Below are 27,145 nucleotides of genomic sequence, written 5' to 3' on the forward strand. Positions count from 1 at the left end.
CTGAAGTAGTTCTGCCTTTAAACTATCTTTGTTATATTGGATGTTCTTATTAATTAACCATTCTTGAATTGCTGCTTTTTTCCATGATTATTTCGGTAATGGTTCTAAATGTCGATTATGGTATGGGGCATTGTCCATGACGATGACAGACCCAGGTTCCACAAGTTGAATGATGCCTTCAAACCATTTTTCAAACACCTCCGCATTCATTTCTTCATGATAGTCGCCTGTTTTCTTAGATTTAAATATTAATTCACCATTTGGTAAAAATCCACTGTCGCTTCCTATATGCGTAACTATCAGACGACTGCCTTTTCCAGATGGCTGTTTTAACCCAACTGACAAACCTTCAATAAAAGCTTGTCGTGCACTTGTTATATTACCATCCTGCCATACTTTTTTGACCGTATGTCCTTGGTTAACCCATGTCTCGTCCATGAAGTACAATTTTTTTTGAGCTTCCGAAATTCGTCAATTTTTCTTAGATAGTTTCTTCTCCATGTTATTATTTCTTGACGTTCAATGAGAATGCTTTTCCTGTCAACTTTTCCGTACGTAAATTTCATTTCGTGTACAAGTTTCCTAAAAGTTTCTTTACCCATTTTTGGGACCAATTCATGATCGCTAAGTGCCTCCAGAACTGTTTGTAGTGTGGGCAGCTCATTTCTGAAGAAGAAACTGTAAATAGTTCTGCGTATACTGGTTTTGGCTTCTTCATCAACTGTGATTTTTTTTCGTCCGCTACTAGTTTTTGGCGTTTGTACGTCCCCATGAATTTCTGCTTCTCTTAGTATTTTGTAAATCGATGATTTTGGTACACCGGTATAATCAGAGCACATATCAACTAATTTATCTTTTGTAATTGTGGAACTTAATGATGTAGAAATGCCCGGTTGGTTATTCGGAGGTACACACGTAGAATTACAGCACATATGCACAAAGTCATCTTTTGGTGGCTGATGATCTCTTTCAAGACAGTGAAATACTCGCAGTACAATTTGTTTTTCTCTTACTGACCGAGACTCTGACCGTTTTACCTTTTTCGACGTGGAAGGCCCGACCATATCTCCCATTTTTTGAGTAGTTTGAGAACGGTGTAGAAATATAATTATGTAACGCTTAAACACTTATTAGCACTATTATTTTCACCAATTGTTATCACAACACGTCGATTGCTGACTAACTTAACTGTAAAATGTACAATTCACGCTGTATAATTCACAAACCAATGATACGCTCATGGCTGCAAATACATTAGTGAGGACTGCAACGATGAGATGGAAGTTACGGTAAAGTGACAAAGACAGAAGTATCGTTGCATACAGCGTTGCCACTAGTTGTAATAAATATCTAACACTATACAGAAAATAATTAATTTTAACTGATCAGTAATCAGGAAATGTATAAGTATTACTCATTACAAGCTCATTACTGATTTTTGTCATAAATAATACCTTTTAATCGTACTAGTATTGTGTATCATCTATAATTTGCCACAACCTACAACTCTACTGCTTACTATATTTTGATTCTGCTATAAACTGGTAACGTAAAATTTAGATATGACAACGCGCTTTACTCTCTATCATTATTGGTTTTACTATAGAAACACTTGATTACAACGTATTTCACGTACCACCACTGTCAAGTTCCTTCTGTACCGATATTATGTTTATGTGCATATCTCGGCTACTTGCAAGCTCCACCTTTTCCCATCCTCCCGCCTGACCCTTGCACCCCTCAGAAACTGTTCGTGAAGGGCCTGTTAAGCTAGTCAGTTCGTCATCTTTTTAGGTAGTTTCGGCTATTCAAAAATAGTTACCTGTATTAGTCGTGAGTATTTGTAATGTACTCCGTGTCATAATCAATCAAGGGATTATTTACTTTCTATTTCATCAAACGTATGAATCGTTAAAAACAAAGTTAATCAGGAGTTGACGGTTTTGATGAAACAATGATTCATCTGTTATTACTTTTGTAATTGATTGATGAGTAAAATTTTTTTTTAAATTTTCTAATGTCAGCGACATTTTTCCATTTTTGATAACGAGCGTATATTGACACGTGATAATTCAACGTTCAATTCAATGTTTTTAATTTTGATATTACTTTGCTACCAGACTGTTATCGTTTAATATTAGGTATTATTTCATTTTTGATTTTTAAATGACAGCAAACAGTCGAAAAATTGTTCAACATGTGAGAGTGTGTCAACGAATTTTATATAGAATATGACCCGGTACAATGAGACAAGCTGTTTAACTGAAATGTAAAACATAAAATGAATAATTTCCCTACAAATTTTTTGTCTCTCACTTTAATTATAATTGATCAATAATTTTATTCATTTATTATTTCAATGATTTTCTCAACTGTATGAAATAACCTCAATATTCCAAAATTCTACTTGGTTGGCTGATAATGTTGTTACTTCCATTTTACTATTCATCTATTTTAATTATTGAAATTTTATTTTATTTTAAAAACTATCATTGTCAGTATTTACTACTGTTAGTTTATTTATTGGTCATGTAGCTCAGTTACAATTCAATTCAATGCATAGAAAAATTGTTTTCAAAATCATGCCAAGAAGTAAAACTTCTAACGTGCGTACATGTACAGTTCCTAAATTTTTAATCGCAAAACAGGGAAGGAAGTATAATTAATTATGAATTAAGTTCTGAATAAATTCATGTATATTCTCAGTATGGTGTTTTAATTGACAATCAAATCAATAATGATAAAAACATATCACATGCTTCACAGAAAAATGTAATTCCCATTATAAAGAAAATGTGGAGTCGTAAGGATTTTCGAGACAGAAATGGAGGTATTATCATATGTTTGAAAATTTTTGTATCGATTAATAAGCGTGTCATTAGTTTTCAGTCGATATTTTTAGTTGATTGTCCGTACAGTTTACGATAAATGAATGATTAAAGTTGCTCCTAATACACGTAAAGGTATGGAGTGCTGATCACCGTAGTATGAAATTTTGTTGCTGATTCTCGGAGTATATTTAAGTACCCTCCTGATGAGCAACAAATTTGAAACGTTTTTTATTCTAACGAAAACCAGTATCAAGATAGCAAGATCGAGGAGAAATAAAAAAAAATAAAATATCGGCCGATTGGTTTCAACTATTTTGTTGCTGATACTCAAGGTGTATTTGAGTACCATCCTAATGAGCAACAAATTTGAAATGCTTTTCATTCTAAAGAAAACCAGTATCAACACAGCAAGATCGAAGAAAAAAAATAAATGAAAATCGGCCGATCTGTTTCAACTATTTTGTTGCTGATACTCAAGGTGTATTCGAGTCCCCTTGTGGTGAGCAACAAATTCATAACACTCCGTATTCCAGAAAATACCGGTTTCAAGATAACAAGAACAGGAAGCATTTGAAAAAATATTGAAAAATTGGCCGATCGAGGCCAACTATTTTGTTGCTGATTCTCGGAGTGTATTTGAGTACCCTCTTGATAAGCAACAAATTCAAATCAATTTTTGATTCCAAAGAAAAGCAGTTTCGAAGTAGCAAGAATGAAGGAAATGAAAAAGAAATTAAAAATAGGCCGATCGGTTCGAACTATTATGTTGCTGATACTCAAGGTGTATTTAAGTATACTACCGGTGAGCAACACATTTGAAACGCTTTTTATTCTCAGGAAAACCAGTATCCAGATAGCAAGATCTAGGAAAAAAAAATGAAACTCGGCCGATCAGTTTCAACTGTTTTGTTGCTGATATTCAAGGTGCATTTGAATCCCCTTCTGGTGAGCAACAGATTTGAAACACTTTTTATTCTAAGGAAAACCAGCAAGATCATAAAAATTTAATAAAATTTATTTAAAAATGTTTCGCTATATCCAAGGTAGAGCAACTAAATAGCAACTGAATATTCTGTGAAGATCAAAAAGAAAGTATATAATTTATTGAGTTACCTTGCTACCTTTATATCACTATAGCATTATTTGCGATTTCTAGAGATCGGCACGAGCAACATAATCGTTGTTTTGGCAACTAATTAGCTACAAATTGATGTTTTTTTTTTCAGCAATTTTGTGGATTCGCCTTGCTAGCCTGATAGGGCTCAAATTTTATGAAGTCACAATTCAAATTACTATTTCGTTGGCGCGGGTTTCACGATAATCAGTTAAAATATGTTTTTCCGTTAACCAGTTGTCGCACCTCTGCGAACGACAACCCTCAGAAGTCAAAACTTGTGCAAGCTGAGTATTAACGAGGTCTTACATTTCAACGTGTGATTCCTAACACGGGTTGGACCAGAGCAAGCGAAAATCTATCGTTCAGCCTGGGGCTTGAACCAGCGACCAGCACGGCGGTCGATTAGAATGAGTGAACAAAGCACCTACGTCGAACCAAACGGCTACCGTCAGACCCGAGAATTTCCGAATCGAAACTGATAAGTTTTTTAAATGAAAACAGAGAAGAAGGAACTCGTCAAAAGTAATTCGTGATGTTCATTTCATCTTGAGTTTTATGAGAAAAAGAAACCACAATACATCTAAGGTTTTTCTATGGAGAAAGATGTATACGTGTGATAAGAGGGATATTGTTCATTTCAATCTTTGAAGAAGAAACCGTAAAAAAAGCAAAAATCCTTCAAAATTTCACCATAATTCATTTTCAATTATTTTTAATACTTTGTCATTTTAACTATTAGTGAATGAGTCAAACGACTCATTCACTAATTTCTTTTCATGTCTGGCCATGTGTTTTCTTCACAAATCAGCTATCTTTTCTTCAAGATGAAAACAGATTTCCAGTCTGTTTCCATTAACACTTTTCCAGTTGATAAAAGTTTGACATTTCAAAAATTACTGAATTTAAAACATGATATATTTTTTTTGTTCAAAAGTTATCCATTCCATTTTGGGTTTTGGCTTTTATCATATTCACAATATACAATTCTACTCTTATTATGAATGTATGATTATCGTTAAAAAGTGGCTGATGAGTAGCAACAATATTTCTACATCACAATTTTTTTTAACAAATTAAATTGATCTTGAAAGGAAAAAATACAAGTTGATTATTATTTTTTTAATAAAATATAGTTCTTCGATATAAAATAAAACAGGCTCAAACAATTAACGTTTCCTAATGCTACAATAAATACTGTCACATGATATAAATAAACTAAATATCTAGTAATGGAATCATATATAAAATATTTATGATGTCTTTATCATCGTCGAACAAACTGAAATTTGAATGTATCTTTTTTCAATGCCAATGAACCTATTGGTACTTCATAACATTCTCCTTCCACTGGGATGATTGAGAAGTGTTGTAACAATCCGCCAATGATGCCAAAAGACAGGAGATGAACCATCCTGTATCCCATGCAACTTCTTCTTCCACCTCCAAATGGTAAGAAGTGATCTGGCTTTACAAGTTTTCCATTTTTGATGAATCGTTTTGGTAAAAATTTATTAGGCTCTTCCCATAATTCATCGGACATGCTCAGGTCATAGTTGTTCAAGAATAAAACGGACCCTTTTTCGATTCTGTAGCCTGTAATTTGAAAAATAATTTCTATAAGGTTCAGATGGACAATTCAATAATCAAATTCTCTCATTGATACTGCAAATTATATATGGTACAATTGGTACCTCTTGCAAATGAATCCAATTTTTTCACTTTATCCAATCACCAGTTTCATCATCCAAGTTGGTGTCTTCGGGAGATGGAGACCCCTGGGTGGGAGGAACGCCCTGTCGAGAAAAGTATTGTCTTCCTGGTGATTGGAGAAAGTGCTTTTCTTGGACTGGAAATGTTGCAATAGTTGGATATTGAAATAACGGCAGAAGTAATATAAGAGAAATAAATCTCAAGTAGTTACTCACCTCCTATTGAACTATTCTGATTAGCAACACGTGGTACAATAGGTGATGCTATGAGCCTTATAGCTTCGTAAATTACGGCTTGTGTGAATGGCATTGAGTTTCTGTCATTAATATTCACCAATCTGTCACATCCTACAACTGAATCTATTTCCTGCTGGATTTTTTTCTGGACCTCTCCTTCAGTTACAAGAAAAGCAAATACTTTCGTGAGAAAATTCGCTACCGCAGAATGACCGCCGATGATATCTTCTAAAGAAAAAAGTGCTGCGTCCCAAGTCAGAATCGGAGTATTTTCAGATCTCACGTAGTGAATAAGAGTGTCCACATAATCTTCTGGTTCGAAGTCGGGATTATAGTTTTCGAAACGGTCCTCAATTATTTCGTTTTCTATAAAATCTCTAATTTTGTGGGTGAGATAGTTCATTTTTTTCATTTTTCTTTTATGAAAATGCATTAGGAACGGTAAAAAATCTGCAGCGTGTCCTTGATTGACCTCGTAGAAGATTTCATCGAAGTTCTCGACTAACTCTAATAACTTTGGGTTTGATACTTCGAAACTTCTGGAGCAGAAATGCTTAAAAAATATGTTTGCTGAATGGAGAAGTATTATTAGTTTCAAATCAGTACTGACGCCAGGTTGAATCTGAGATACTATAGAGGCCATTTCATCGCATATGGTATTGTCGAGTGTGGAAAATTTCTCAGTAAATGCTCTTGGAAAAGTGTGCGCTTTCAATAGTTCTCTTCGAACTCTTTGAGTATCGGACCAGTCACAGAAAGCCAAAGCTGAAAAAACGTTTGATTCAATGATGAAAAACATACTTTACAAAAATAGTTATATTGATGGATGTAACTGTAGCTACGTGGTGGAAAATCATCATGAGAAATGAGAAATGATACTTTCTACATTTTTCGCCACTTTTATTCGTAACTAACATTACTGCATTTTCGTTCCATGAGGACATTTTCAAGCTATTATTAAAAATGTCCTTATAGGACGAAAACGCAGTAACTTTAGTTACGAATGAAAGTGGAAAAAAAACACAGAAAGCATTATTTTTCATTTTTCGAACATAATTATGTCGTTCGTTTGGAATTTTTGATTTTTCAACATTGAAATATGTGAATCTGATTGTAGAAAGTTGAAGTTTACTATAGAACATAACTACCAAGTGAAAAATATCTGAACAATAAATCAAGTAACTGATATAACGAAGGTATGGATAGATAATCAAATGTTGATACAAAAAAAAGAAGGATGAGGGAGTCTTCCAAAGAAAGGAAGGAAGTAACTCTATACATGGATGTGTAGATCATGTATAGAATTACTTCCTTTCTTTCTTTGGAAGACTTTTTCATCCTTCTTTTTTTGTATCAAGATGGAGTAGTAGAATGCCAAAAACTTTCTTTTCCAAAAATTAATCACTCCTAAAAAATATAACCTCTTCAATTCATAATCAAATGATACTCACAATTTTCTTTGTTCCCAGAGAAGAGTTGTTGATATCTCTGGAAATTTGGTCTCGAATCAAAATGATGTCCTTTCGTAACTAGTGCTTCTCGTATATTTTTCTGCCCATTTATCACAACACACTTGACATTTCCCAGCTGCAAGTTGACTACATCGCCAAACTTTTCTCCAAGAACATTGAAAGCTTGATACGGTATTTTATAGCCGCCCAATAGATGAAGGTGTCCAATAATTGGTAATTTTCTTGGAGTGGGTGGTTGGAGAAGACCATCTTCAGGAGTTGACTTCAACTTTCGTTTCTTTTGTTGGATGAGTTCTATGCAGACCATTGTTACTACAATGATGGTAAATAAAACAAGAGTATTGGTTAAATACAATGTAGCAGCTGCGTAAAACATCTTTCACTGCACTATTTTGCCTATCGGAACAAACAGTTCAAACACTGGGCCAGGGAGACCAACGGAAGTGACTTGGGAACGTTGTCTGAAGTTAGATATTGACACGGTCACTTTTATAGTAGGTAAGAGATTATGATAAGTTGATACATTTATTCAGCATATTTGCATTGATGAATGCTCCATATAAATTAACTCAAACTGCCTACAGTAGGCACCTTTTTCCTTTCTTGATACCTGCAAGATTAGGAACATTCAAAAAATGAGTACTTATTTGTCATATTTTTATATTTATATCCGTTCATAGAAAACAAATGATATACGAGCACATTTCTGAATGAATATATATATATATATATATATATATATATATATATATATATATATATATATATATATATAATTGATAGTGTAACGACCGTATGTATGTATAGAATAGAAGTTTTTCGGGGATTCGGTCTGATTAGAATAAATATTTACTCTTTTTAGCTGCCCGAGCTTTCGCTAATGTTTATTAGCTTTATCGAGGGCTGTAATATAAAAAGGACATGATAAATATAGATATATAAAACATAATAACGGATAAAACAGAATACCTGTGTTATTTGAGAATATTCAATTTGAAAATTTCAATTTTGAAAGAAGTCTTCAACATCAAAATGACAACTTTTTGACATTGAATAATGTGAAATACTTTTTCAAATTTTTATTATCGTTCATTATGGGGATTTATACTGTGTTACTATTACAGGATGTATTCAGATTTATATTTTTTGTTAGTAAAAATGAATAAATTTTGCTGAGGTTGTCGATGTATGTCTTTTTGTTGATATTGTTTTCTTTAATTTTGATCTCAGCCATTTCCAGAAATTGCCTTTTATTTGAATCTGGTTCGAAATGGAGAATTTTGCATTGATGAATGCTCCATATAAATTAACTCAAACTGTCTACAGTAGGCACCTTTTTCCTTTCTTGATACCTGCATGATTAGGAACATTCAAAAAATGAGTACTTATTTGTCATATTTTTATATTTATATCCGTTCATAGAAAACAAATGATTTCGAACCAGATTCAAATAAAAGGCAATTTCTGGAAATGGCTGAGATCAAAATTAAAGAAAACAATATCAACAAAAAGACAGACATCGACAACCTCAGCAAAATTTATTCATTTTTACTAACAAAAAATATAAATCTGAATACATCCTGTAATAGTAACACAGTATAAATCCCCATAATGAACGATAATAAAAATTTGAAAAAGTATTTCACATTATTCAATGTCAAAAAGTTGTCATTTTGATGTTGAAGACTTCTTTCAAAATTGAAATTTTCAAATTGAATATTCTAAAATAGCACAGGTATTCTGTTTTATCCGTTATTATGTTTTATATATCTATATTTATCATGTCCTTTTTATATTACAGCCCTCGATAAAGCTAATAAACATTAGCGAAAGCTCGGGCAGCTAAAAAGAGTAAATATTCATTCTAATCAGACCAAATCCCCGAAAAACTACTATTCTATATATATATATATATAAATATATATATATATATATATATATATATATATATATATATATATATATATATATATATATATATATATATATTTATATATATATATATAAATAGAGATTTTATCGAGTGTGCATGATATAAATCAAAAACTAAACAATTTGTGGACACAACACTCAAAAAAGGGGGGCAAAACCGCGGACACGTGTTTCTGGCTATTGGCCTCATCAGCGCGGTGCAGCCAAGTGTAAAGATGGGAAACACTTGTTTGCCGAAATCAGGAAACAACACAAACGCACGGAGTCAACAACATATATATATATATATATATATATATATATATATATATATATATATATATATATATATATTTATATATCTGTGAATCTCCGATTCACAGGAAAAAAAAACAAACATCAATATCATTTAACAAAATGTGTAGGTCATTTTCATGTGCTAGGGCAAATGAATTTTCCATTAGTCTGTTTGATTTCCTCAATTCGTGAAGCAAACTGAAGGGAACACTATAAAAAATATATCAAAAATGATATCTCAAAAATAAAACGAAAAAAAGTGATTTGAACATTATTACTCTTTCCCACACAGCAAAACTAGAATATGATTTGGAGACGAATATTTTACCAATCAAGAAAATGATTATAATAGTTATACTTCAGTAAAGGAGTTCTACTGAAATTGAATTTTCAGTTTGCTACTGTTTTTTTGAATTATCAAAGATTCAAATACACAAAAATCTGATCATTTTGGCGAACAGTTACAAAATCATTTATTATGAAACCTAACACATCCCCTTTGAAAAATACCGCTGAGTGTGGAATATTGATCCAAATTCAAATATTCATAGATATAAGAAGATGACCAGAATTAACTAAATATCAGTATCGATACTTCCAGTGAAAATTCCAGTTATTGGCCAATACTGAATGTTCTAACTCAACAACGACGTCCTTGCCTCACTCGTCATCTCGTGCAATATAAGCTTCTAGTAATCTCATTATAGTGATAGTAGACGACTGGAAAACAGGATATTCGAAAAAGAATGATGAATAGTATTTACTCAGTCTGTGGAGTTATGTCATTGAGAAAATCGCAAAGACAAATTTCCATTCAAGTTGTTTGTATTCTTCATGTAAATGAAAGATTCGACTCAATTCTTTCGTTACATAATTTGAAAGTCTAGTTCAGGATATATACAATTTGGATCAAAATCAGTGACTTTTCTTAGAACGTTGCGTTAAATTCTGCAATCTTTCGAATCTTTCAAATCCATGGTTATTTTGTCTTTTTGTCATTTATCTGTTTCACAAATATGATCAATAATTATCACCAGTTTGAAAATCCATTCATAGCCATATCCTGAATGGAATTGAAGTTTGAAGGATAGATATTTTCGAAACTTTCTAAATCTCATACTAATGATATGAGTGGAAATATCTTTATTGGCCTGAGAAAGTTGCTTGATTCTGTTTCCACAAGAAACAATTTTGGACCACCATATTTTCGTTCTACATCATTGGTGTAGTTGAAAATTCACTGCAGAAACATATCAAACGGGTGTGAAAATATCATCGATTGAATTCTGAATATAGTTTTTTGGTTAGCTTTTGAATGGTCAGACATTAGGTGCAGGTCCGTATTGCCTTGTTGGACACCTCTCTAAGATTCCAAAATTCAGAAAACTTGGAAAGCCGTAGTATTGATATATATAAAAGGGTATATGTCTGGCAAACTCTCTTATGTCCATTGTATCATAAAATTTTTGTCAATCATGTTGAATGCATATTTAAAATTCATCTTGAGGAAAATTTTTGGTAAAGAATTTGGATGTTGATGAATATATCGGCGTTCTTTCTGCATGGGCAATCGCTTCGCATCTTTCTGGAGTACCGAAACAAAATTGAATGGAACGTAAAATATACTCGAGATCTTCTTTAATCCGAGAACAACTTAGTTTGGCCGCTAACCGGCGAAAGAAAGTACCGATGACAATGAGACGTATTTCTTCTTCTTTTTGAGACCACATAGAGATGCACCATATCTAAATCAACTCTCCCAGATAATGAGAGATTACAAAAATTTTGCACAGAAGTAAGCAGTTTATCTCTAGAATTACCAACACAGTGACTAAGAAGAATTGGCCGCGGTGGTAGTGCGCCCGACTCACGATCGGAAGACCGTAGGTTCGATTCCAGCCTCGACCAGATATTTTGAATTGTTCGCCGAACAGAGGAGGATTTGTTATCCATCGTTTTGATGTTCCTCTGTATGGGGGCGGCAGCTGATTAACGGAAAAACCGATTTTAAACAGATTTTTAAACAGCTGTTCTTCTCTATCATTGTTGTTAGAGATATTGCTCTGTTGTTTCTCGAGTATTGTATAGGAAAAATCCTTAATGCGAAAGTAAGTAGATCTTAACTGGATGTCTCCAGATCACTCCAGATAGGACGCAAATTCTAGCTGATCTGGAGATTCTCCTCACAATATTGGTAGAGTTCTTGAAATCAGCTAATCTTTTAAATAATGATGATGTACCTTGTTCTGGTCCATTCGGACCATTTCTAGAATTTTTAATTATTGAATTTTTCGACATCAAAATGATTTGTTCTGAATTTGACATTGGCGTTTTATACATTTTTCCATTAAAATTTTGATGCCGAATTTGGATCTGAATGATTTATGGCAAAATTCATTAACATTGTTCGTGTGGTATGATTGTTTTAGTTCATCACTAGCGAAATCCATTGAAATTTGTGAAAACAGGTCCATTTAAAATTGAAAACTTCGACTTGGATAGCGGAAAAGCACAAGAGTCCTAGCTGTAATATTTGAGATTGTGGAAAGTTTCATTTGTCAATTGAAATCTACTATGAATTGCACACATTGGCACAAAGTCCTATCAATTCATGAGTTTCATAGTATTTCAGTAATTCATTCAAAAACATTCTCTCCAACAGAGATATTTCGATGCAAATTAAATGTTGCCACTGACTTTTTTTCAGAAGGATTAGATATGAGCAACTATGCAGCAGAAAATGTGGCAGCTTATCGTTATAATCTATATGCACTTTCGAATCACAGTGGGACTATTTACAATGGGCATCACACTGTTTACACTGGCACGTGGCACGAATACAACATAGCAACACAGCTCACAAATGTGATATCAAAAATAACAAAAACAAAATGAAGACTTGCACAAAACATCATTGACTTAGACCTCGGACTATCAATTCGCAAATAACAATGTTGAAATATTATACCACATTTCCTAGAAATGAATGATTTCTAGAAAAAACACAAAAGGTCTGAATATTTGATACACGTATAGTTATACTACATTCAAATTGAAGGAATGAATTTGACTATCCTCATATTACATAACAATATTTGCCCTCATGCAACATACATTCCTCACAATTATTCCACACTTTATTCTTGGCATTACATTCAATACTTATGATGCACTGTTTGGAACCTTTGGTGTAGTAATGAATATTACTGGAGTTTTTTCCCCCAACACCAAATCGTTATTTTTAACACCTCGACACGTGTTTCGATCACCAAGTGATCTTCAGAGAGGAAGATTAAAATCTTCCTCTGTTTCACGTGTTTGGATCACTTGGTGATCGAAACACGTGTCGAGGTGTTAAAAATAACGATTTGGTGTTGGGGGAAAAAACTCCAGTAATATTCATTACATTCAATATTGACATAACCTCATTAGAAATCTCACAATGAAGTCAGATTATTTTTCTCATTTTTATTCTCATCATATTAAAGGCTATGTATTCTGTACATAGTCTTTAATACCACAATACATTTCGAATTCAATATCAAAAATTTGTTGGAACTGGTAGAATTCCTGTCACATTGATATTTTCAAAATGTGTTGGTACAGGTATTCTGTCTGTGACATCTCCTCAAAATTTAAGTTCCATATTTCCGTGAACACTGAATGCTAAGGTGCACTAAGATGCTGTAACTGCAAAAGTAGATGGACACAAAGAAGACTCGATGAAATGTCCAGCATTAAGGAAGCTACAGGAGGCGTGGAAGAAAAAAAAGGTGAGGAAACAAGCTCGTAATATCCCACACAGCACTAGATATTCATGGAATATTCCCTGTATATCATAAAACGAACGTATATATTCCAAATATTCATAGAATTTTCTTGGAATATATACGTGCCTTTAGAATATTCATAGAATATGCTTGAATGAATATGTCAGGATTATTCCCGAAAGAATGTGCATAGAATGTCTATAAATGGATTATTCTCCTTGAATATTCTGAGAATATTGTCGATCGAATATACCATATGGTATATTCTTAGAATATATCCCCACGGTATATTTTGGAGCATTCTATACAATGGAATTTTGAATTATCTTATAATAACGTATTCAAATAATTCAATAATATTAAAAACAAAAATATTTGAAGATCTTAATCGAATGCATAACCTAATGTATATAACCCTGATAGTGTTAACCAGTTTTTGAACTCAACGCAAAAATTCTGGATGAATTGCTCCAACAGCAACTGTTGGAAACGACAAAAAAATTTGAATGGGCCAATAAATGAACCAATTGCATCAATAAATTGGTTAATTCTCATCCTATTTTCTTTTTGTATTTGAAATTATTTAATTACAAAGCGAAAAATCCTGGAAACAGAGAAATGGGGAAGTGAAGAATTGGAGTAAACGTTTCTCATTGGTCAATTGAAGTGTAGCGCGCGACAGTCGAATAAGCTCTGTGAAAGCGGCTGTCCCTTAATGTATGGTACATTTGCGTTAAATTCGACATTTGATTCAACATGGCGGTTGACGTGGCAAGTTCGCGTGTGTAATGCATGGTGTGTTGGTGTTATTATCAAAGTATAATTCTGTCACGTTCAGTGTACCATTTATAATTTGGGGTTGTCCAATTTGCAGTACAGCGAATAGTTTGATTTTGGATCTTCAAACAGGAGAGTTGCATCTATTCAGTCTTCAAGAAAAGTAAGTAAAATGCAATAGTATCGATAGTAAAGTCATGGTGATTAACCTACTATACCTCATTTTAGGTTCGAGGAGAGTTGGTGTGTGGGATTTGTTGGTTTGACTAAGTACATGTTTGAACTAGAGTGATTTCAGTTGTGTATCTTCAATAGAGAAAAGTAAGTGAATGACAAATTCTTTTTTATCATTTGTTTTCATAATTTTTATCACTCGTTTTCAAGATAGTATCAATTTACCCAAAAGGAAACAGAGTGGTACCTAGTACAGGCAGGTGCGCCAAGGAACTGAAAACGTAATGATTACTTTTCAACAAGACAATGCAAGTTGCTCTCCAAGTCATAAAATGTTGTAAATGTTCATGAGTAACCTATGCGAAAAATATCTATTTGATTTTTATTCCAGTTTTATTGTGCCACTTTCAAATAGTGATAATGAACGTTAATGTACATTTTGTTCCAGGTATTACTATTGAAACACTGGCTGATGCATTGTTGGACAAATATAAGGAAAACTATTCTGGTGAGCAAAGTTTGAATAACTTTAAGTAAGTGAAATTCATTGAAGAACCCATCATACCACTCATTTTAAATACTTCATTTGTGGGTTTATTTTTCTAACCTAACCTATTTCTTCATGTAATACACTTTTTCTTTTTCAATGAAATGATATATTTATTATTTTTTAATTAGTGCTGATGAATTCACAGAGTTGTTATTTTAGTATATTTTTTAGTATACATTTGTTTGGGAGTAGGAACATCCTAATTTGAATACATTTCTAATATTTGTAATATGACAGTATTCAGGAATATTTTATTCAATGAATAAATATTTTGAATTAGATTTTTTATTTTTAATATTGGTTGAAACGTCAAATATCTCAGTGTATATTGTTTTTAAAATATATTTGTTTATGAATATTATGTGTTTTATTACTTGTATGAATCTTGTATCAAAATGCAATAAATACATGCCTAATAGCGGTTACTCGTCACATTCTTGGAATATTCCAAATATTCCTAGAATATTCATAAAATATATTTAAAGAATATTCTATGGTGTTTCTCTATTGTATATTCCTTCAATAAACTAAGAATATCCTGAATATTTCATGAATATTCCTCGGGTTCTATTCCTGGAATATTCTTAATAGAATATACCTTAGATATTCTAAGAATATTCCCAAGGAATATTCTTAAAATATATATATATATATATATATATATATATATATATATATATATATATATATATATATATATATATATATATATATATATATATATATATATATATATCCATGGCATATTCATAGCATAATACAATATCCTTAAATGTATATTCATGAAATATACATGGAATATCTATTGTTATGTGGGATGAATAATATTTTTGTATTACAGGGTAATTAAGTCAGGGGTAGAGCAACTTCTGACCTGATGTATGAACATACGGAAGATAAAGGAGCGGATGTAATCATCACGGCAGAACCCAACAGAAAAAATTCGTAAACAGTAATTGAATAATGAATAAAGACATGGACGTCGCAATATACATATGCAATAAGAAAAATACGCAATGAATAAACGGAGTGGACCAAGCTTTGTCTGGATTGAAATCAAACGGTTTATAATCTACGGATGCTACATATCCCCCAAATACAGATATGAACACTTTCAATGAATTCCTGAAAGAGTTCAGACAAGATATGAAAAAACATAAAATTGAGATAATAATAGGAGGGGATTTCAACTCCATGTGGAACTCACCGGTGGAAGACAAGAGGGGCCAATTTCTATCTGAATGGCTATGTGACGAAGATCTCTTAGTGCACAACATCAGCAATGTGCCGACTTCCGTGGGACTTCCGGGATAGTAAATCCTATATTGACCTGACTTTCAGCACCAACAAAATTGCAAAATATGTAAACGGCTGAAAGGTCATAGAAGGAGAGAGACTGAGCCACCATCAATATATAGTGTACGAGATCATAGAAGGACAGAACAGATACATGATCAAGGAATGAAAAATAAGAAGAATAGTGGAGGAAGACCTACAGAAAGTTTACGGAGATATTGAACAGTCATTCGCTACGAAAGGAGATGGAGTTCGTGGAATAATGTGTCCAATGAACGCAGATTCCAGTGTGATTCCGCGTCGCTCGGTAGAAGTCACACTAGGGCGGTTGAAGTTGTCTGAGTTAAGAATAGGTTGGTTGAAAGGGTTGACCTCGCGATTTTGCACTATCGTACCTATTGTGAGTTGCGATCGCGCTTGTCTTGCCCTAGTCTGCATTTTCAATTTTTTTCAAAAATCCTTAACAATGACTCCGACTTAACACCAGTTAACACCGCAAGATTAGCCTGGTGTGTGAGTCTAAGCAACTTACTACTCTTCTCTTCCTGCGCAGGATTTTGGTGGCAAGCAGGAATCTGAACTGACAAATGTATGGTTGGACAATCCAAAAAAATGAATCCAATCCTCGATACTCCTGTGAATCTCAAGCGGGTCCTAAAAAGAACCAGAGATTTTTAATCCAAGAAATTCCTCGTAAAATCCGCAATGAATCCAATAGAAAATCCTCGAAAACTTCAGAAACGCAATATTTTCTCTTAATCAGTTCTAAAAAGGAACAGATAATCGAATTCTTTCAAATAACTCCAGTCGAAGCTCTCCAAATAAATTCCTTCAGGAATCTCCTTCGAATAACATCCAACAATCTCAATATTCAGCCAGGAATCGTAATAATCACTTGTAGAATGCTTTTTCAAATAACCAACATGTAATGTATTCTTGATTCGAAAATTCAAAAATGTGAAAATCTCAATATTTATACATAACTGGATAAACTCTCTTCGGCCAATCGAGTCCCTTGAAAAATCACATTTTTTCGTGAAACACAGGTCCATAAGATCATCCGATTTCTTCCAGCAAATCAGACGTCGTCTGGCCCATGAGGTGATGTGCCTTCATGGAATTTCGTTGTGAACAAAGGTCAACCACACTCGGAAATGTTCGGAATTTGCAAAAATTTGCCAAGAAATGTTTATTTCATTTTCGATATTCTCATTCCTTCTGGCTGTTAAACGCGTGAGAAAAATATATTATTTCTCAAACTCAAATCTAACTAAAATCTTTCACGTTAGAGACGTGATAAAGGTATCAAACAAATGCTAATTAAAAGACCTATCGATGCTTCTTAGAAGAAAGCACGATTTCCCTGCCTAAATAACTGAAAAAGCCATTTTCAGAATAATCAACTTTTTCCTATTTAAAAATCTGGCGAAAACTACTAATTAATATTGCAAAAGATTTTCCCTTCATGAAGTACATGAAGTTCGTAACTTCGGAAACCCAAGTAGGACAGAACTGCCGGACAGGAGAGGGTGAGGGATAGGCAAAGGGAATAAACCGTAGTTGCAACCCTCATGGCCTGCCCGACGAGTACCATTGGGAAAAATTGACGAGGACATTGAAGAAGAAGTCATCGATGCAAAGAAGCCTCAGGATAGGATCGAGGAATTGTTCACCCGATTGGTGACATTCCTGGAAAATCCGCAAGAGCCACAGAGGGACGTGGAAAGTGATTCCCAGAATGGGAAAAGAGTCAGAATCCCCCCTCCAACATTTAGCGTATTGGATCAAGAGGATCCAATCGACTCCTGCAGGAAGGCAGAAGAGCAACTGAGTGATCTTCACTCGTCAGTATGGGTCAGCATGGCCGGACAATGGTGCGTGGGCACAATGGTTCACCCCATACAGAAACATGTAGATTGGGCGTTCTTTACGAATCGCCTTCAAGAAAGGGTTGACAATGAATTACTGGTCAGTTCACTGGAAAGCAACTTGTACGGAGTGACAAGCTTCATCCTGCATAAGTTCGGGTTAGCCAAGAGGCTATACCCTGAGATGGAAGAGAAAAGGATTGTTCAGTTAATACTGAACAGAATGTGTGCAGAGGTGAAGGTTCACCTCCAGCTGCACACATTTACAAAGGTAGAAGAGCTGACCCAGGAGGCAGTGGCCGTTGAGTCACTGCTAAGAGGCAGCAACACGAACAATCCAAACAGCGGCACAATTCGGCGAACCCACCACAAGGACAGAGAGCCTCGTCGTGGTAAAGATAGAACTAATAGGAACAAAGAGGGTCAAAGACAGGACCCAACTAAGAGGATTCACCACGAGGACAGAGGCCCTCGTCGTGACGATAGTGGAAATGGCAACAAAGGGGATCAGAGAGTGGACCCGCCTAAGTCACTGTTCCGGAGGCAGGAGCCAATTGCGGTCAGCTCCGGACAACGTAGCGAGGCTAAGCCCCAGAAGGAAAACAACGGACACCAACCAAGACACAAGACAACTCGGGGAGTTGTCAGTGACGGAAGGTACCAACGAGGAGAAAATGAGGCTCCAGCAGGGGGTAGGACAGCACCTACACAGAGTTGTTTCAACTGCGGATGGCTGCCCAAAGCAGCGGCAGACAGCAGCCGGTGGCAACTCAGGAAGTTACCAGTCCAAGGCGAAGCTGGAGGACAACAGGGTAGCGCAAGTGGTCGAAGCGACCAAATCGCGTGACCACAGCGACAAAGACGAAAAGAAGAAGGAACCGTCGGAAAGCGCCTACGGAAGTTACAAGAGGGCTCCCGAAAGCGGTCCCCAGGCGAAGGGCAGGCAGTTAATGCACTGTCGGTCGAGGGAGGAGTACGCCCAGAGGGACGTGCTCCAACGGTGGTGGAAAGTTCACCCAGCAAGGGAAGGCAGGACAAATCGGAGATATTCGTGCCTGGACCGCCGATGGGCGTTGAACTCGGAAAGGTGGTCGAGTCACCGGCGGGCGTGTAACGCACAACTAAGGAAACCCAGAATAAGTCAAGGGACTTAGTTCTGGCGGATCAGGTGGACAAAACTAAAAAAATTCGATTGGACTTGAATCTGGCATGTCAGGTGGCCTAATTTTCGAAAACTTTGTGGGACTTAGGTCCGAAGAGTTGGTAGGCTCAACAACGCAGTAGAGAAAAAGCAGCGACGAATGGATGAGATCCACGCTGAAGTCACGGAGAATCATCGAGAAGTGGACAAGGAAGCACCTGGACCACAAGAAAGCGGCATAGTGTTGCTAATTTCGGAAAAAAACAACTGAGGCTGGAGAAATTTATTCGTCGTATCGGAGAGGCGAATAAGATGTCGCGAGGTATTCAGGTCTGGTCAACCAGCGAGTAGCAGATGTTGGGGATTCCTGTGTGATGGTAACCCCAGCAAACGAATGTTGAGGAAACCTTGTGTGATCGGAGCCCTCAGCCAACGAATGTTGGGGAAATCGTGTGCGATCGAAACCCACAGCCAACGACAGGAACCGAACCCAGGTGCGCGCAAACCCTGACGGGTCCCTGCCCGGCCAGCAAGGTGAAGGCACAGCAGCAGGCAGAAGTAGTGGTCAGACAAACCCAGGGAGGTCTCTGCCTAGCCAGAACTATGGATGCAACCAGCAATGTGAAAGTAGTGGCCAGGCAGGTAACTGCTCTGCAGGACCCTGGAAACAAGCGGAAGAGAATTGACAGACCTCGAGGATTCCTTTTGACAGATCCACTGGGTGGTGGATTTCGGCGAACGCACTCTGAAGCTTCCCCGAAGTTTCCTATGAAACATATCTCGACAGAGGGTAGGTCTACGATGCAGGATAGACATCGCAACTGGGAAAAAACTGATGTACCGATTGTTAAGCGAAACCCTGAGGAGCTGAAGAAACGACAGTCAAAGTGAATTACAGGCACATCCAGTGTATCTAGGAGTGATAAGAGAGCTGGGTGTGTGACTGGTAGTTGTAGCCAAGAAGATGTACTCTTAGCTGGTCCAGCGGATAATGGACCTTGCGGTCCGGAGATTTCGACAGGAGAATTGGAGAGATTCTACTGGAGTTTTTTTGAATGAATTAATTTCTCTAGTTCTCATTAGAACTTAACAGAGAAACACTTCTTCGATATTGGGCGATTTTTATCGAAAGAATTCGAGTGCGACTTCGACGAAGCGACGTAGAATCCCACCGGAATATGTGTTCACTGGACACAGTATTTCACGAACTCCAGCAGAGATGACTATTCTGAGGTCGTCTCTTGCTCAGCGAATTCTTTTTGACACGAGGGCACTAGCACCTCTTCTTTGGTCGCAGAGCGACAACACCCTGACACTTTCGGCTCAATTGTAAGTCGAGTAGATAGAAACACCAAACTGTCACAAAGGACTACGTCCTCAAATCGCACAGTAATAAATTGGCGTATCAATCTTTATTGAACCAGCAAAACAGCATTTTCCAGTAGGAAAATGAAGAGATTTTCCAGGAGGAAAACAACGCGAAGAAACATCAGGAGATGTTTCCCGAAAATAGGTTGAACAGCAGGACCCAAAGCCCGCCCAAATTAGGGCTCCGCGCAATGCCGACGGAGAGAACAGGCAGGAGACATGTGACATGACAAGGTCATTGTCGATCCCGATCAAGATTTCGTGCCAAAAGGAATCCGGAGAGGACTTTCGGAACACGAGATATTTCGGAAGCAACGTGTGATTTTACAACAAATCGTCGGCGGGCGTTGAACGCGGAAACAACGTCGTACAACAGCTGAGAGTTGGAGACCTCGAGCTAAGGTCGCCGGCGGGCGTTAATCGCAGAAACAAAGTGGATTGTGGACTAGTATTGATGGAATTCGACGCAATTAAGGACGTCCGATGCCAGGCGTCGAGATGCCCCTAGGCAGTAACCCTTACAGGTTCCTGGGAGGAATGGGGTGTTTTGCGCGCAAGAGCGAATCACACCTTGAAGGTGTCCGAAACTGGCGTCCTAGCGGAAGAGCTAGGGTGTGGTGACTAGCTGGAATCCATTCCATTTGGTCATGATACTCAGATGGTTCACATCGTTCTGAAGAGACCATGCTCGTTACAAATGACGGAGCAAACACCCCGAAACCGGTCTGTCGGTTGGACGGATCGACGAAACGGAATTAATTTCTGCTTTTCATAGTGGGAAATAACTTGCGAAGAATATTCCAAGTCGAAAACGATTGACAGGTGCCTGATGGTGTTACTTCAACTCTGCGGCATTAGCTAGGTTAGTTCTTGTTTTTCCGTTGAGTATTTGTCACACGTACCTACAAAATCGTAGGTCTGCATGAGAGGAAAGGGACAACTCTGAGAATATCATAATGCACCTCTCCGGAATATTATTTATTATTCCAAATCCCACCACGGAGTATGCTTGTGGAATTTCCTGGCTTTGTCTGCAGGTGGCGCAGTGGACATCCCACTGAATCAACTGCCATGACTGGCTGGAATTATATTTATTTGGTCACGATACTCAGACGATTCACACCGTTCTGAAGGAACCATGCACGCGGTACTGATGATGTGGCAAACACCCGTTGCACAGGTACCCGATGGTTCTACTTCGACTCTCTGAGCAGCATTAAGCTGAGTTGATTGTTGTTTTTTCGTTGGGTATCTGTCACACGTACCTACGAAGTACCAATTCAAGATATGGAACCTCCTGCTGCCGTTGACGAAACAAGTGTGCTGTCCTCAGCAAAGCACTATATTGGATGGAGATACATAGCATCGAAGTTTGACCAGCAAAGCATCATACCACACATGGTCAAAAGACGTAAAGATATGAGGTGCAACAGCTTTTGATCCATGTTTCTAGATTGCTCTATTCCAAATATGGGTGACAAACGATTGAAGGTCTTTGTTTCCGAAAGCTATTTTAATGAACGCTCAAGATTTTGAAGCCTTCCAAATATATGAGGATATGATGGTTTACGTCTTTCTCTATAATTTTTGTTATCACTGATAGCAAAGCGACTGGTCTATAATTATTCTATAGTTGGTTCTATAGTTGGTCTATAGTTGTTGAACCAAGGTTTGCCGGTAAAATTTCGTTTCATTGAAAAAGGAATATATGCAACCATGATGCAACCATATGATAAAATAACTTATGTAACTTCAGAAGTATAAATGAATGAATCTTCAGAGCTGAAACAAATATCTAGTCAGCAAAAATTTTGGAAATAGTCTTGAAGATTCTCCTACCCACGTATCTGTAATGCCAAACTTTGGGCGGTCTAGATTGTTCCCCAACATTTATCAGTAATTCACTCAATACTGCAATGAATTCGTGATTGGAAGATCCCAATGGAGACCTTACGGTGACTATAAATTTGTGGATTGGTTGTTGGATATGGATCCAGAAGACTAGAATATTCTCCACCACAGTCAGGAATCCTGGGTGACTCATTTATAATCTGAATGAGTCCGCTGCTTCGAGACCTTGTTCGTCGTTGATATTCGAAAATTTGAGCCATTTGATATTGTGGACATTGAAGTCACCGTATATGGAAATTTCGGCACTGGGATGATTGATTTGCACGAAGTCAATGACATTCGAAAGTGAAGAGAATAGTGTTCTATATTGTGTATCGCTTGGTGGTTTTATCATTCCCTCTCGTTAAAAGGAGACATCATTTCCGATAGAAAGAGATGTTCCAGAGTTACTTCTGAATCCGGATTGGAAATCATAGCTGGGATACAGAAAATTGAAGCCCTGACTTTGATTTCCGTGAGTGTAAGAATATGAGGACTATTTGTTTGCAGATGTTGGTGAACTGAGTTCATATTCAAGTCCTCTGGTGTTGCAGAAATCGATTTTGAAGTTGCAAGTGGGCCTCTTAGCAATTGCAATTACCATGCTATTTCCATTTGGACAGATGTCAAGAAGACCCCGTTGACTGTCAGAAATAGTGCTTTTCGAATAACTTCTGCAGGATGATGCCCTCGAATCAACCCTCAACTGAAAATCCGATGGGGGAGACATTTTACCTCTGGAGTATTTTGACTCTAGGAGCGCCATCATGCAATTTTTTCTATATTTCCACCCGTGACGTCGGAATCAGTGACACAGCTACAAAATGTTAGCTCGTAAGCAACTTTACGCCGCCTTAGTCATTGCGATGCTATCTCACCGGGCGATGCCAGGCGGGATCAGCATATACGACCTACCGTACTGAATAATTCTTCAATCTATGTATTGAGAAAAATATGAAATTTAAGATGGCATAAGCGTTCACTTCATCAGAAAACATACCATGAACTATACGTTGAAAGTAGTTAATTCTGGAATGATAAGCCAAGGTACTTTTTTGTTGAACGGTATCAACCACTGCTTGTTGCTCTTCGAACTTTGGTTTGCCCCTCTAATATTTCCAGATTATTGACAAATACTAATTCAGGATAATCAATAATGATATCTTACATTACAGAAAGGTAGTCTTATATACCTCAAGAATAATCTGGTTTCGAGCAGATCCTTTGAACTCTGGTAGGTACTTATAATCAGACCTTTTTTACTGGTGAATTCAGCATACCACTTTCCATGCTATACTGCCTCATTCTTCAACCAATGCATTGATTTTTTTTTGAAATATAATCATGCCACAAGCATTTTTCTCAACAGGAATCATATTATGAACTATACGTTGAAATTAGGTCAAGTCGGTTGAATTAATTCTGAAATGATAATCCAAGATACTTTTTTATTGGACCGTATAAACCCCGGTCTGGTATTCTTCGAACTTTGGTTTGCCCCTCTAATATGCCCCTCTATTGGTTGTAATCTCTAAATGATTCAACTGTAACTCCGGCAGTCATCTTTAATGACGTGGTCGAAGTACTTTCTTGACTTGTCCACCTGAAACTGAAGCAATCATTTCTGCGGTGTCATTTATATTGCTGATTTTCCTCGCCCTTTTTTGTAATCGCGGATTCGCGCGTACTCTCCCCGCGATTTGGTTGACTCGACTTCGTTTTGGTGCTTTTCAATGCTGTGTGCCATATCTTCGGTAGATACGCTCTCTCTTCCTCTTTCAAGGGAACTTCAACAGAGAAGAAGAGAGTCCCTACATATTTACCAAAGATCTGGCACATAGCATAAAAAGCGTCAAAACCAAGCCAAATCGCGCGCAAAGTCCGCGCGAACTCGCCATTACAGAAAGTGCGTGGAAAATCAACACTATAAGTGACATGGCAGAAATGAGAGCTTCGACCACGCCACTGGAGATGACTGCCACATTTACAGTTAGGACACGGCAAAACCCGAAAACCAACGAAAACGATAATCTCATATTACACGTCAAGACTATTGTCGTCTCGAGCGATCGTAAATGCTTTAATCAATATTTTTACTGGTAAATTCAACATAACGGTTTCCATGCCATACTGCTTCATTCTTGTGTGGTATAACATACCACAAGTGTTTGCTTCATCAGGAAACATACCACCTTGAAATTAGGTCGAGCCGGTTGGATTAATTTTGGAATGAGAAGCTAAGATTTTTTTTGAGCGGTATAAATCACTGTCTGTTGCTCATAGAACTTTGTTTTAGTCATGACGAAATATCTACATGAAAATTAACTCTTAAATTAACATTTAATTTCATTCTGGATTCATTTCAGATTCTTCAGCACATTCTGAACCACCTGAATTTCCAACAACAATAAGTGGAAAGTCATCGATGATCATTCTCTACAACAAATGGTTTGTGATTTCTACTATTATCAAATGTTTTGCAGGACATATGATTTGAGCAAGTTTTTGTACTACTCTTTGAAGTGAGTTTATGGTCGTTCATGACTATTTCAATGATCTTCATCTGATTTTATGAAAAAAATGAAGTGATAACTGGAAGCTTCGACGTAGATCAAATTCAATACAAACATTTTCCCAAACACTCGAACTGAAATACTTCCTTCAACGCGCGTTTCACCACCAACTTGGCGCCTTCTTTGAAATTTGAAATTATCAAGAAACATCTGAGAGTTCAATTATTTGTATACGCTGATTACGTATCAATTCTGAAATCAGTGCATACAAACTCATCTTCCTGAACCATGAATTTTCTGTATTTCATGAAGTTGTGCTCTTTTGATGGTTCTATTTCTGAATTCGTATTATATAAAAGGGTTCGATGCACATGAATTATTCGTTTTGAACTTGGAGGCTGTCGTCAGCGTTATATATAACAAATATTTGAAAATTGTCATTTCAATGACTGCTGAGAAAGAGCATCATTCAACGTTTGTTTGAAGGTGATTGACAATGTTTCATGATGAATTTCACTAGTTCGGACTATTGTCTACTATATAAAATGATTTGAAATCCCTGAAACAACTATAAAAGAAGAATTAAAAATGAATAGCTGAAAGCAAGAATTTTATTAACCAAAATAAACGTGAAATGAAATAATAGTGAAATAAAATACAAGTAAAAATAGAACAATTTGATAAATAAAAATGAAGAAAAGAAGAAAGAAAATTAAAATAAAAAGTGGAGAGATTCCAAGTCACGTTAGTTCACATTGATCAATGATTATTGGAATTTGATCAGGGTCAGAAGTTGTCGTTAGGCTTTTACAGATTTTTAGTTTGATTCCTTTGTCAGCAAAAATAAATGGAAATATTTCTAATATGGTAGTTGTTTTCAATTGAAAAAGTTTTTCTAAGATTCATTTTGGGATTTATGAATTATATATAACATGTGTTCGATGACAGATTCAGGATCAAAAGGAAGATGAGTGATGTGGTATTTACGATATTTGACTGATTTGCTAGAAAGTATATTGATTCTGTCATTACAAAACTCTGGGTGTTCTTCGAAGACGTCTTCGATGATTTTATAGTGTATTTGTGCCAGTTTGTTCTGCCAAAAGAAACTAACAATGTGTGCATGGTGTTTATCAAGCAGTTGGGAATTATCGAACTCTATTTTAGAATAATCGATTAGAGATATTGATGTATACAGCGTGACTCACGGTCGATAGTAGGTTAGACGTTTCTGGAAAACGTAAAGCATGATTTTTCTGAAAATTTCACCTCTCACATTTCCTTACCTGTTCTATCGATCTGAAATATTTTCAACATTGTGGCATTGCCACTTCCAGCAAAAAGTCCTAGCAACTTTATTTTTTTAAATTTAACACCCCGTATATTAATACATTTTTGGAATCGCTCTGGTATTCCAATACTTTTTTGTTGATAATGTCCTATACCTATCTCTATCTGTTTTCAAGATAAAAAATAAATTGTGCTAAATATGGTCCAAAAAAAATCTGTTCAAAATGTTTTTTTCGTTAACCAGCTGTCGCACCCCTACGAACGACAACCCTAAGAAGTCTAAACTTCTGCGAGCTGAGGATTACCGAGGTCTTCCCTTTTAACGTGTGATTACTAACGATAGCAAGTGAAAATAGATCGTTCAGACTAGGACTTGAACCACCGACCAACACAGCAGTGAATTCGAGTGAGTGAACAAAGCACCCACGCCGAACCGCTTGGCTACCGACCGACCGTAACCTTAATTTATGAAAAGTTGATATTTTGATGATAGTTTGGACAAACTCAAAATATTCAAATAACACCAAGAAATCGACACCATATCATACAGGGCGTGCTAAAATTACTATTATTTCCATTGCGCATAAAAGTAGTCGAAAGTTAATTTTTTCAAAAAACCCCCTGTATATTACTCAGTGAACTGAAAGATGGTGAAAAATGCTTCAAGATGATATATCATGTCCCTATACCTAAATCGTCAAGTTTTCTCAATAAAGTCGCTTCTTCCAGAAACATTATTTTTTTTAGAATTTGGATTCAGGTAGCAGTGGAATTATCAAGCTTATATCAGTTCGGTTACTTTTATAGGTGATTTACAAAGAGTTATCGACTGTGTTTTGAATCATCTTCCAAAATGAATGCAAATATCGATTATTCAAACGAAGTTCTTATGAAATTATTCATTATACACGGACAGTGTGATCAAATCATTGCC

The 27,145-nt window shown here is 36.2% G+C and overlaps 1 protein-coding gene and 1 long non-coding RNA gene across 2 annotated transcripts; one reads left to right on the forward strand and one right to left on the reverse strand.

Annotated features, from left to right (window-relative positions):
- Positions 1–5,052: 5,052 nt before the first annotated feature.
- Positions 5,053–7,949, reverse strand: LOC111511268 (cytochrome P450 307a1). Its single transcript, XM_074183608.1, has 3 exons — positions 7,346–7,949; positions 5,874–6,659; positions 5,053–5,541 (listed from the first exon to the last, which is right to left on the reverse strand). Exons 1-3 carry the CDS (start codon positions 7,740–7,742, stop codon positions 5,213–5,215), a joined length of 1,512 nt encoding a protein of 503 aa, XP_074039709.1. The 5' UTR covers positions 7,743–7,949; the 3' UTR covers positions 5,053–5,212.
- Positions 7,950–13,686: 5,737 nt separating this feature from the next.
- LOC141485918 (uncharacterized) lies at positions 13,687–14,934 on the forward strand. The gene is made up of 3 exons (XR_012467533.1): positions 13,687–14,284; positions 14,350–14,442; positions 14,744–14,934. It is a non-coding gene; the product is annotated as an uncharacterized lncRNA (long non-coding RNA).
- The last annotated feature ends 12,211 nt before the right edge of the window (positions 14,935–27,145 follow it).

Source organism: Leptinotarsa decemlineata, unplaced genomic scaffold (assembly GCF_025532065.1).
Source record: "Leptinotarsa decemlineata unplaced genomic scaffold, Ldec_3_MD MMD2_tig00026340_RagTag_RagTag, whole genome shotgun sequence".
NCBI lineage: Eukaryota > Metazoa > Arthropoda > Insecta > Coleoptera > Chrysomelidae > Leptinotarsa > Leptinotarsa decemlineata.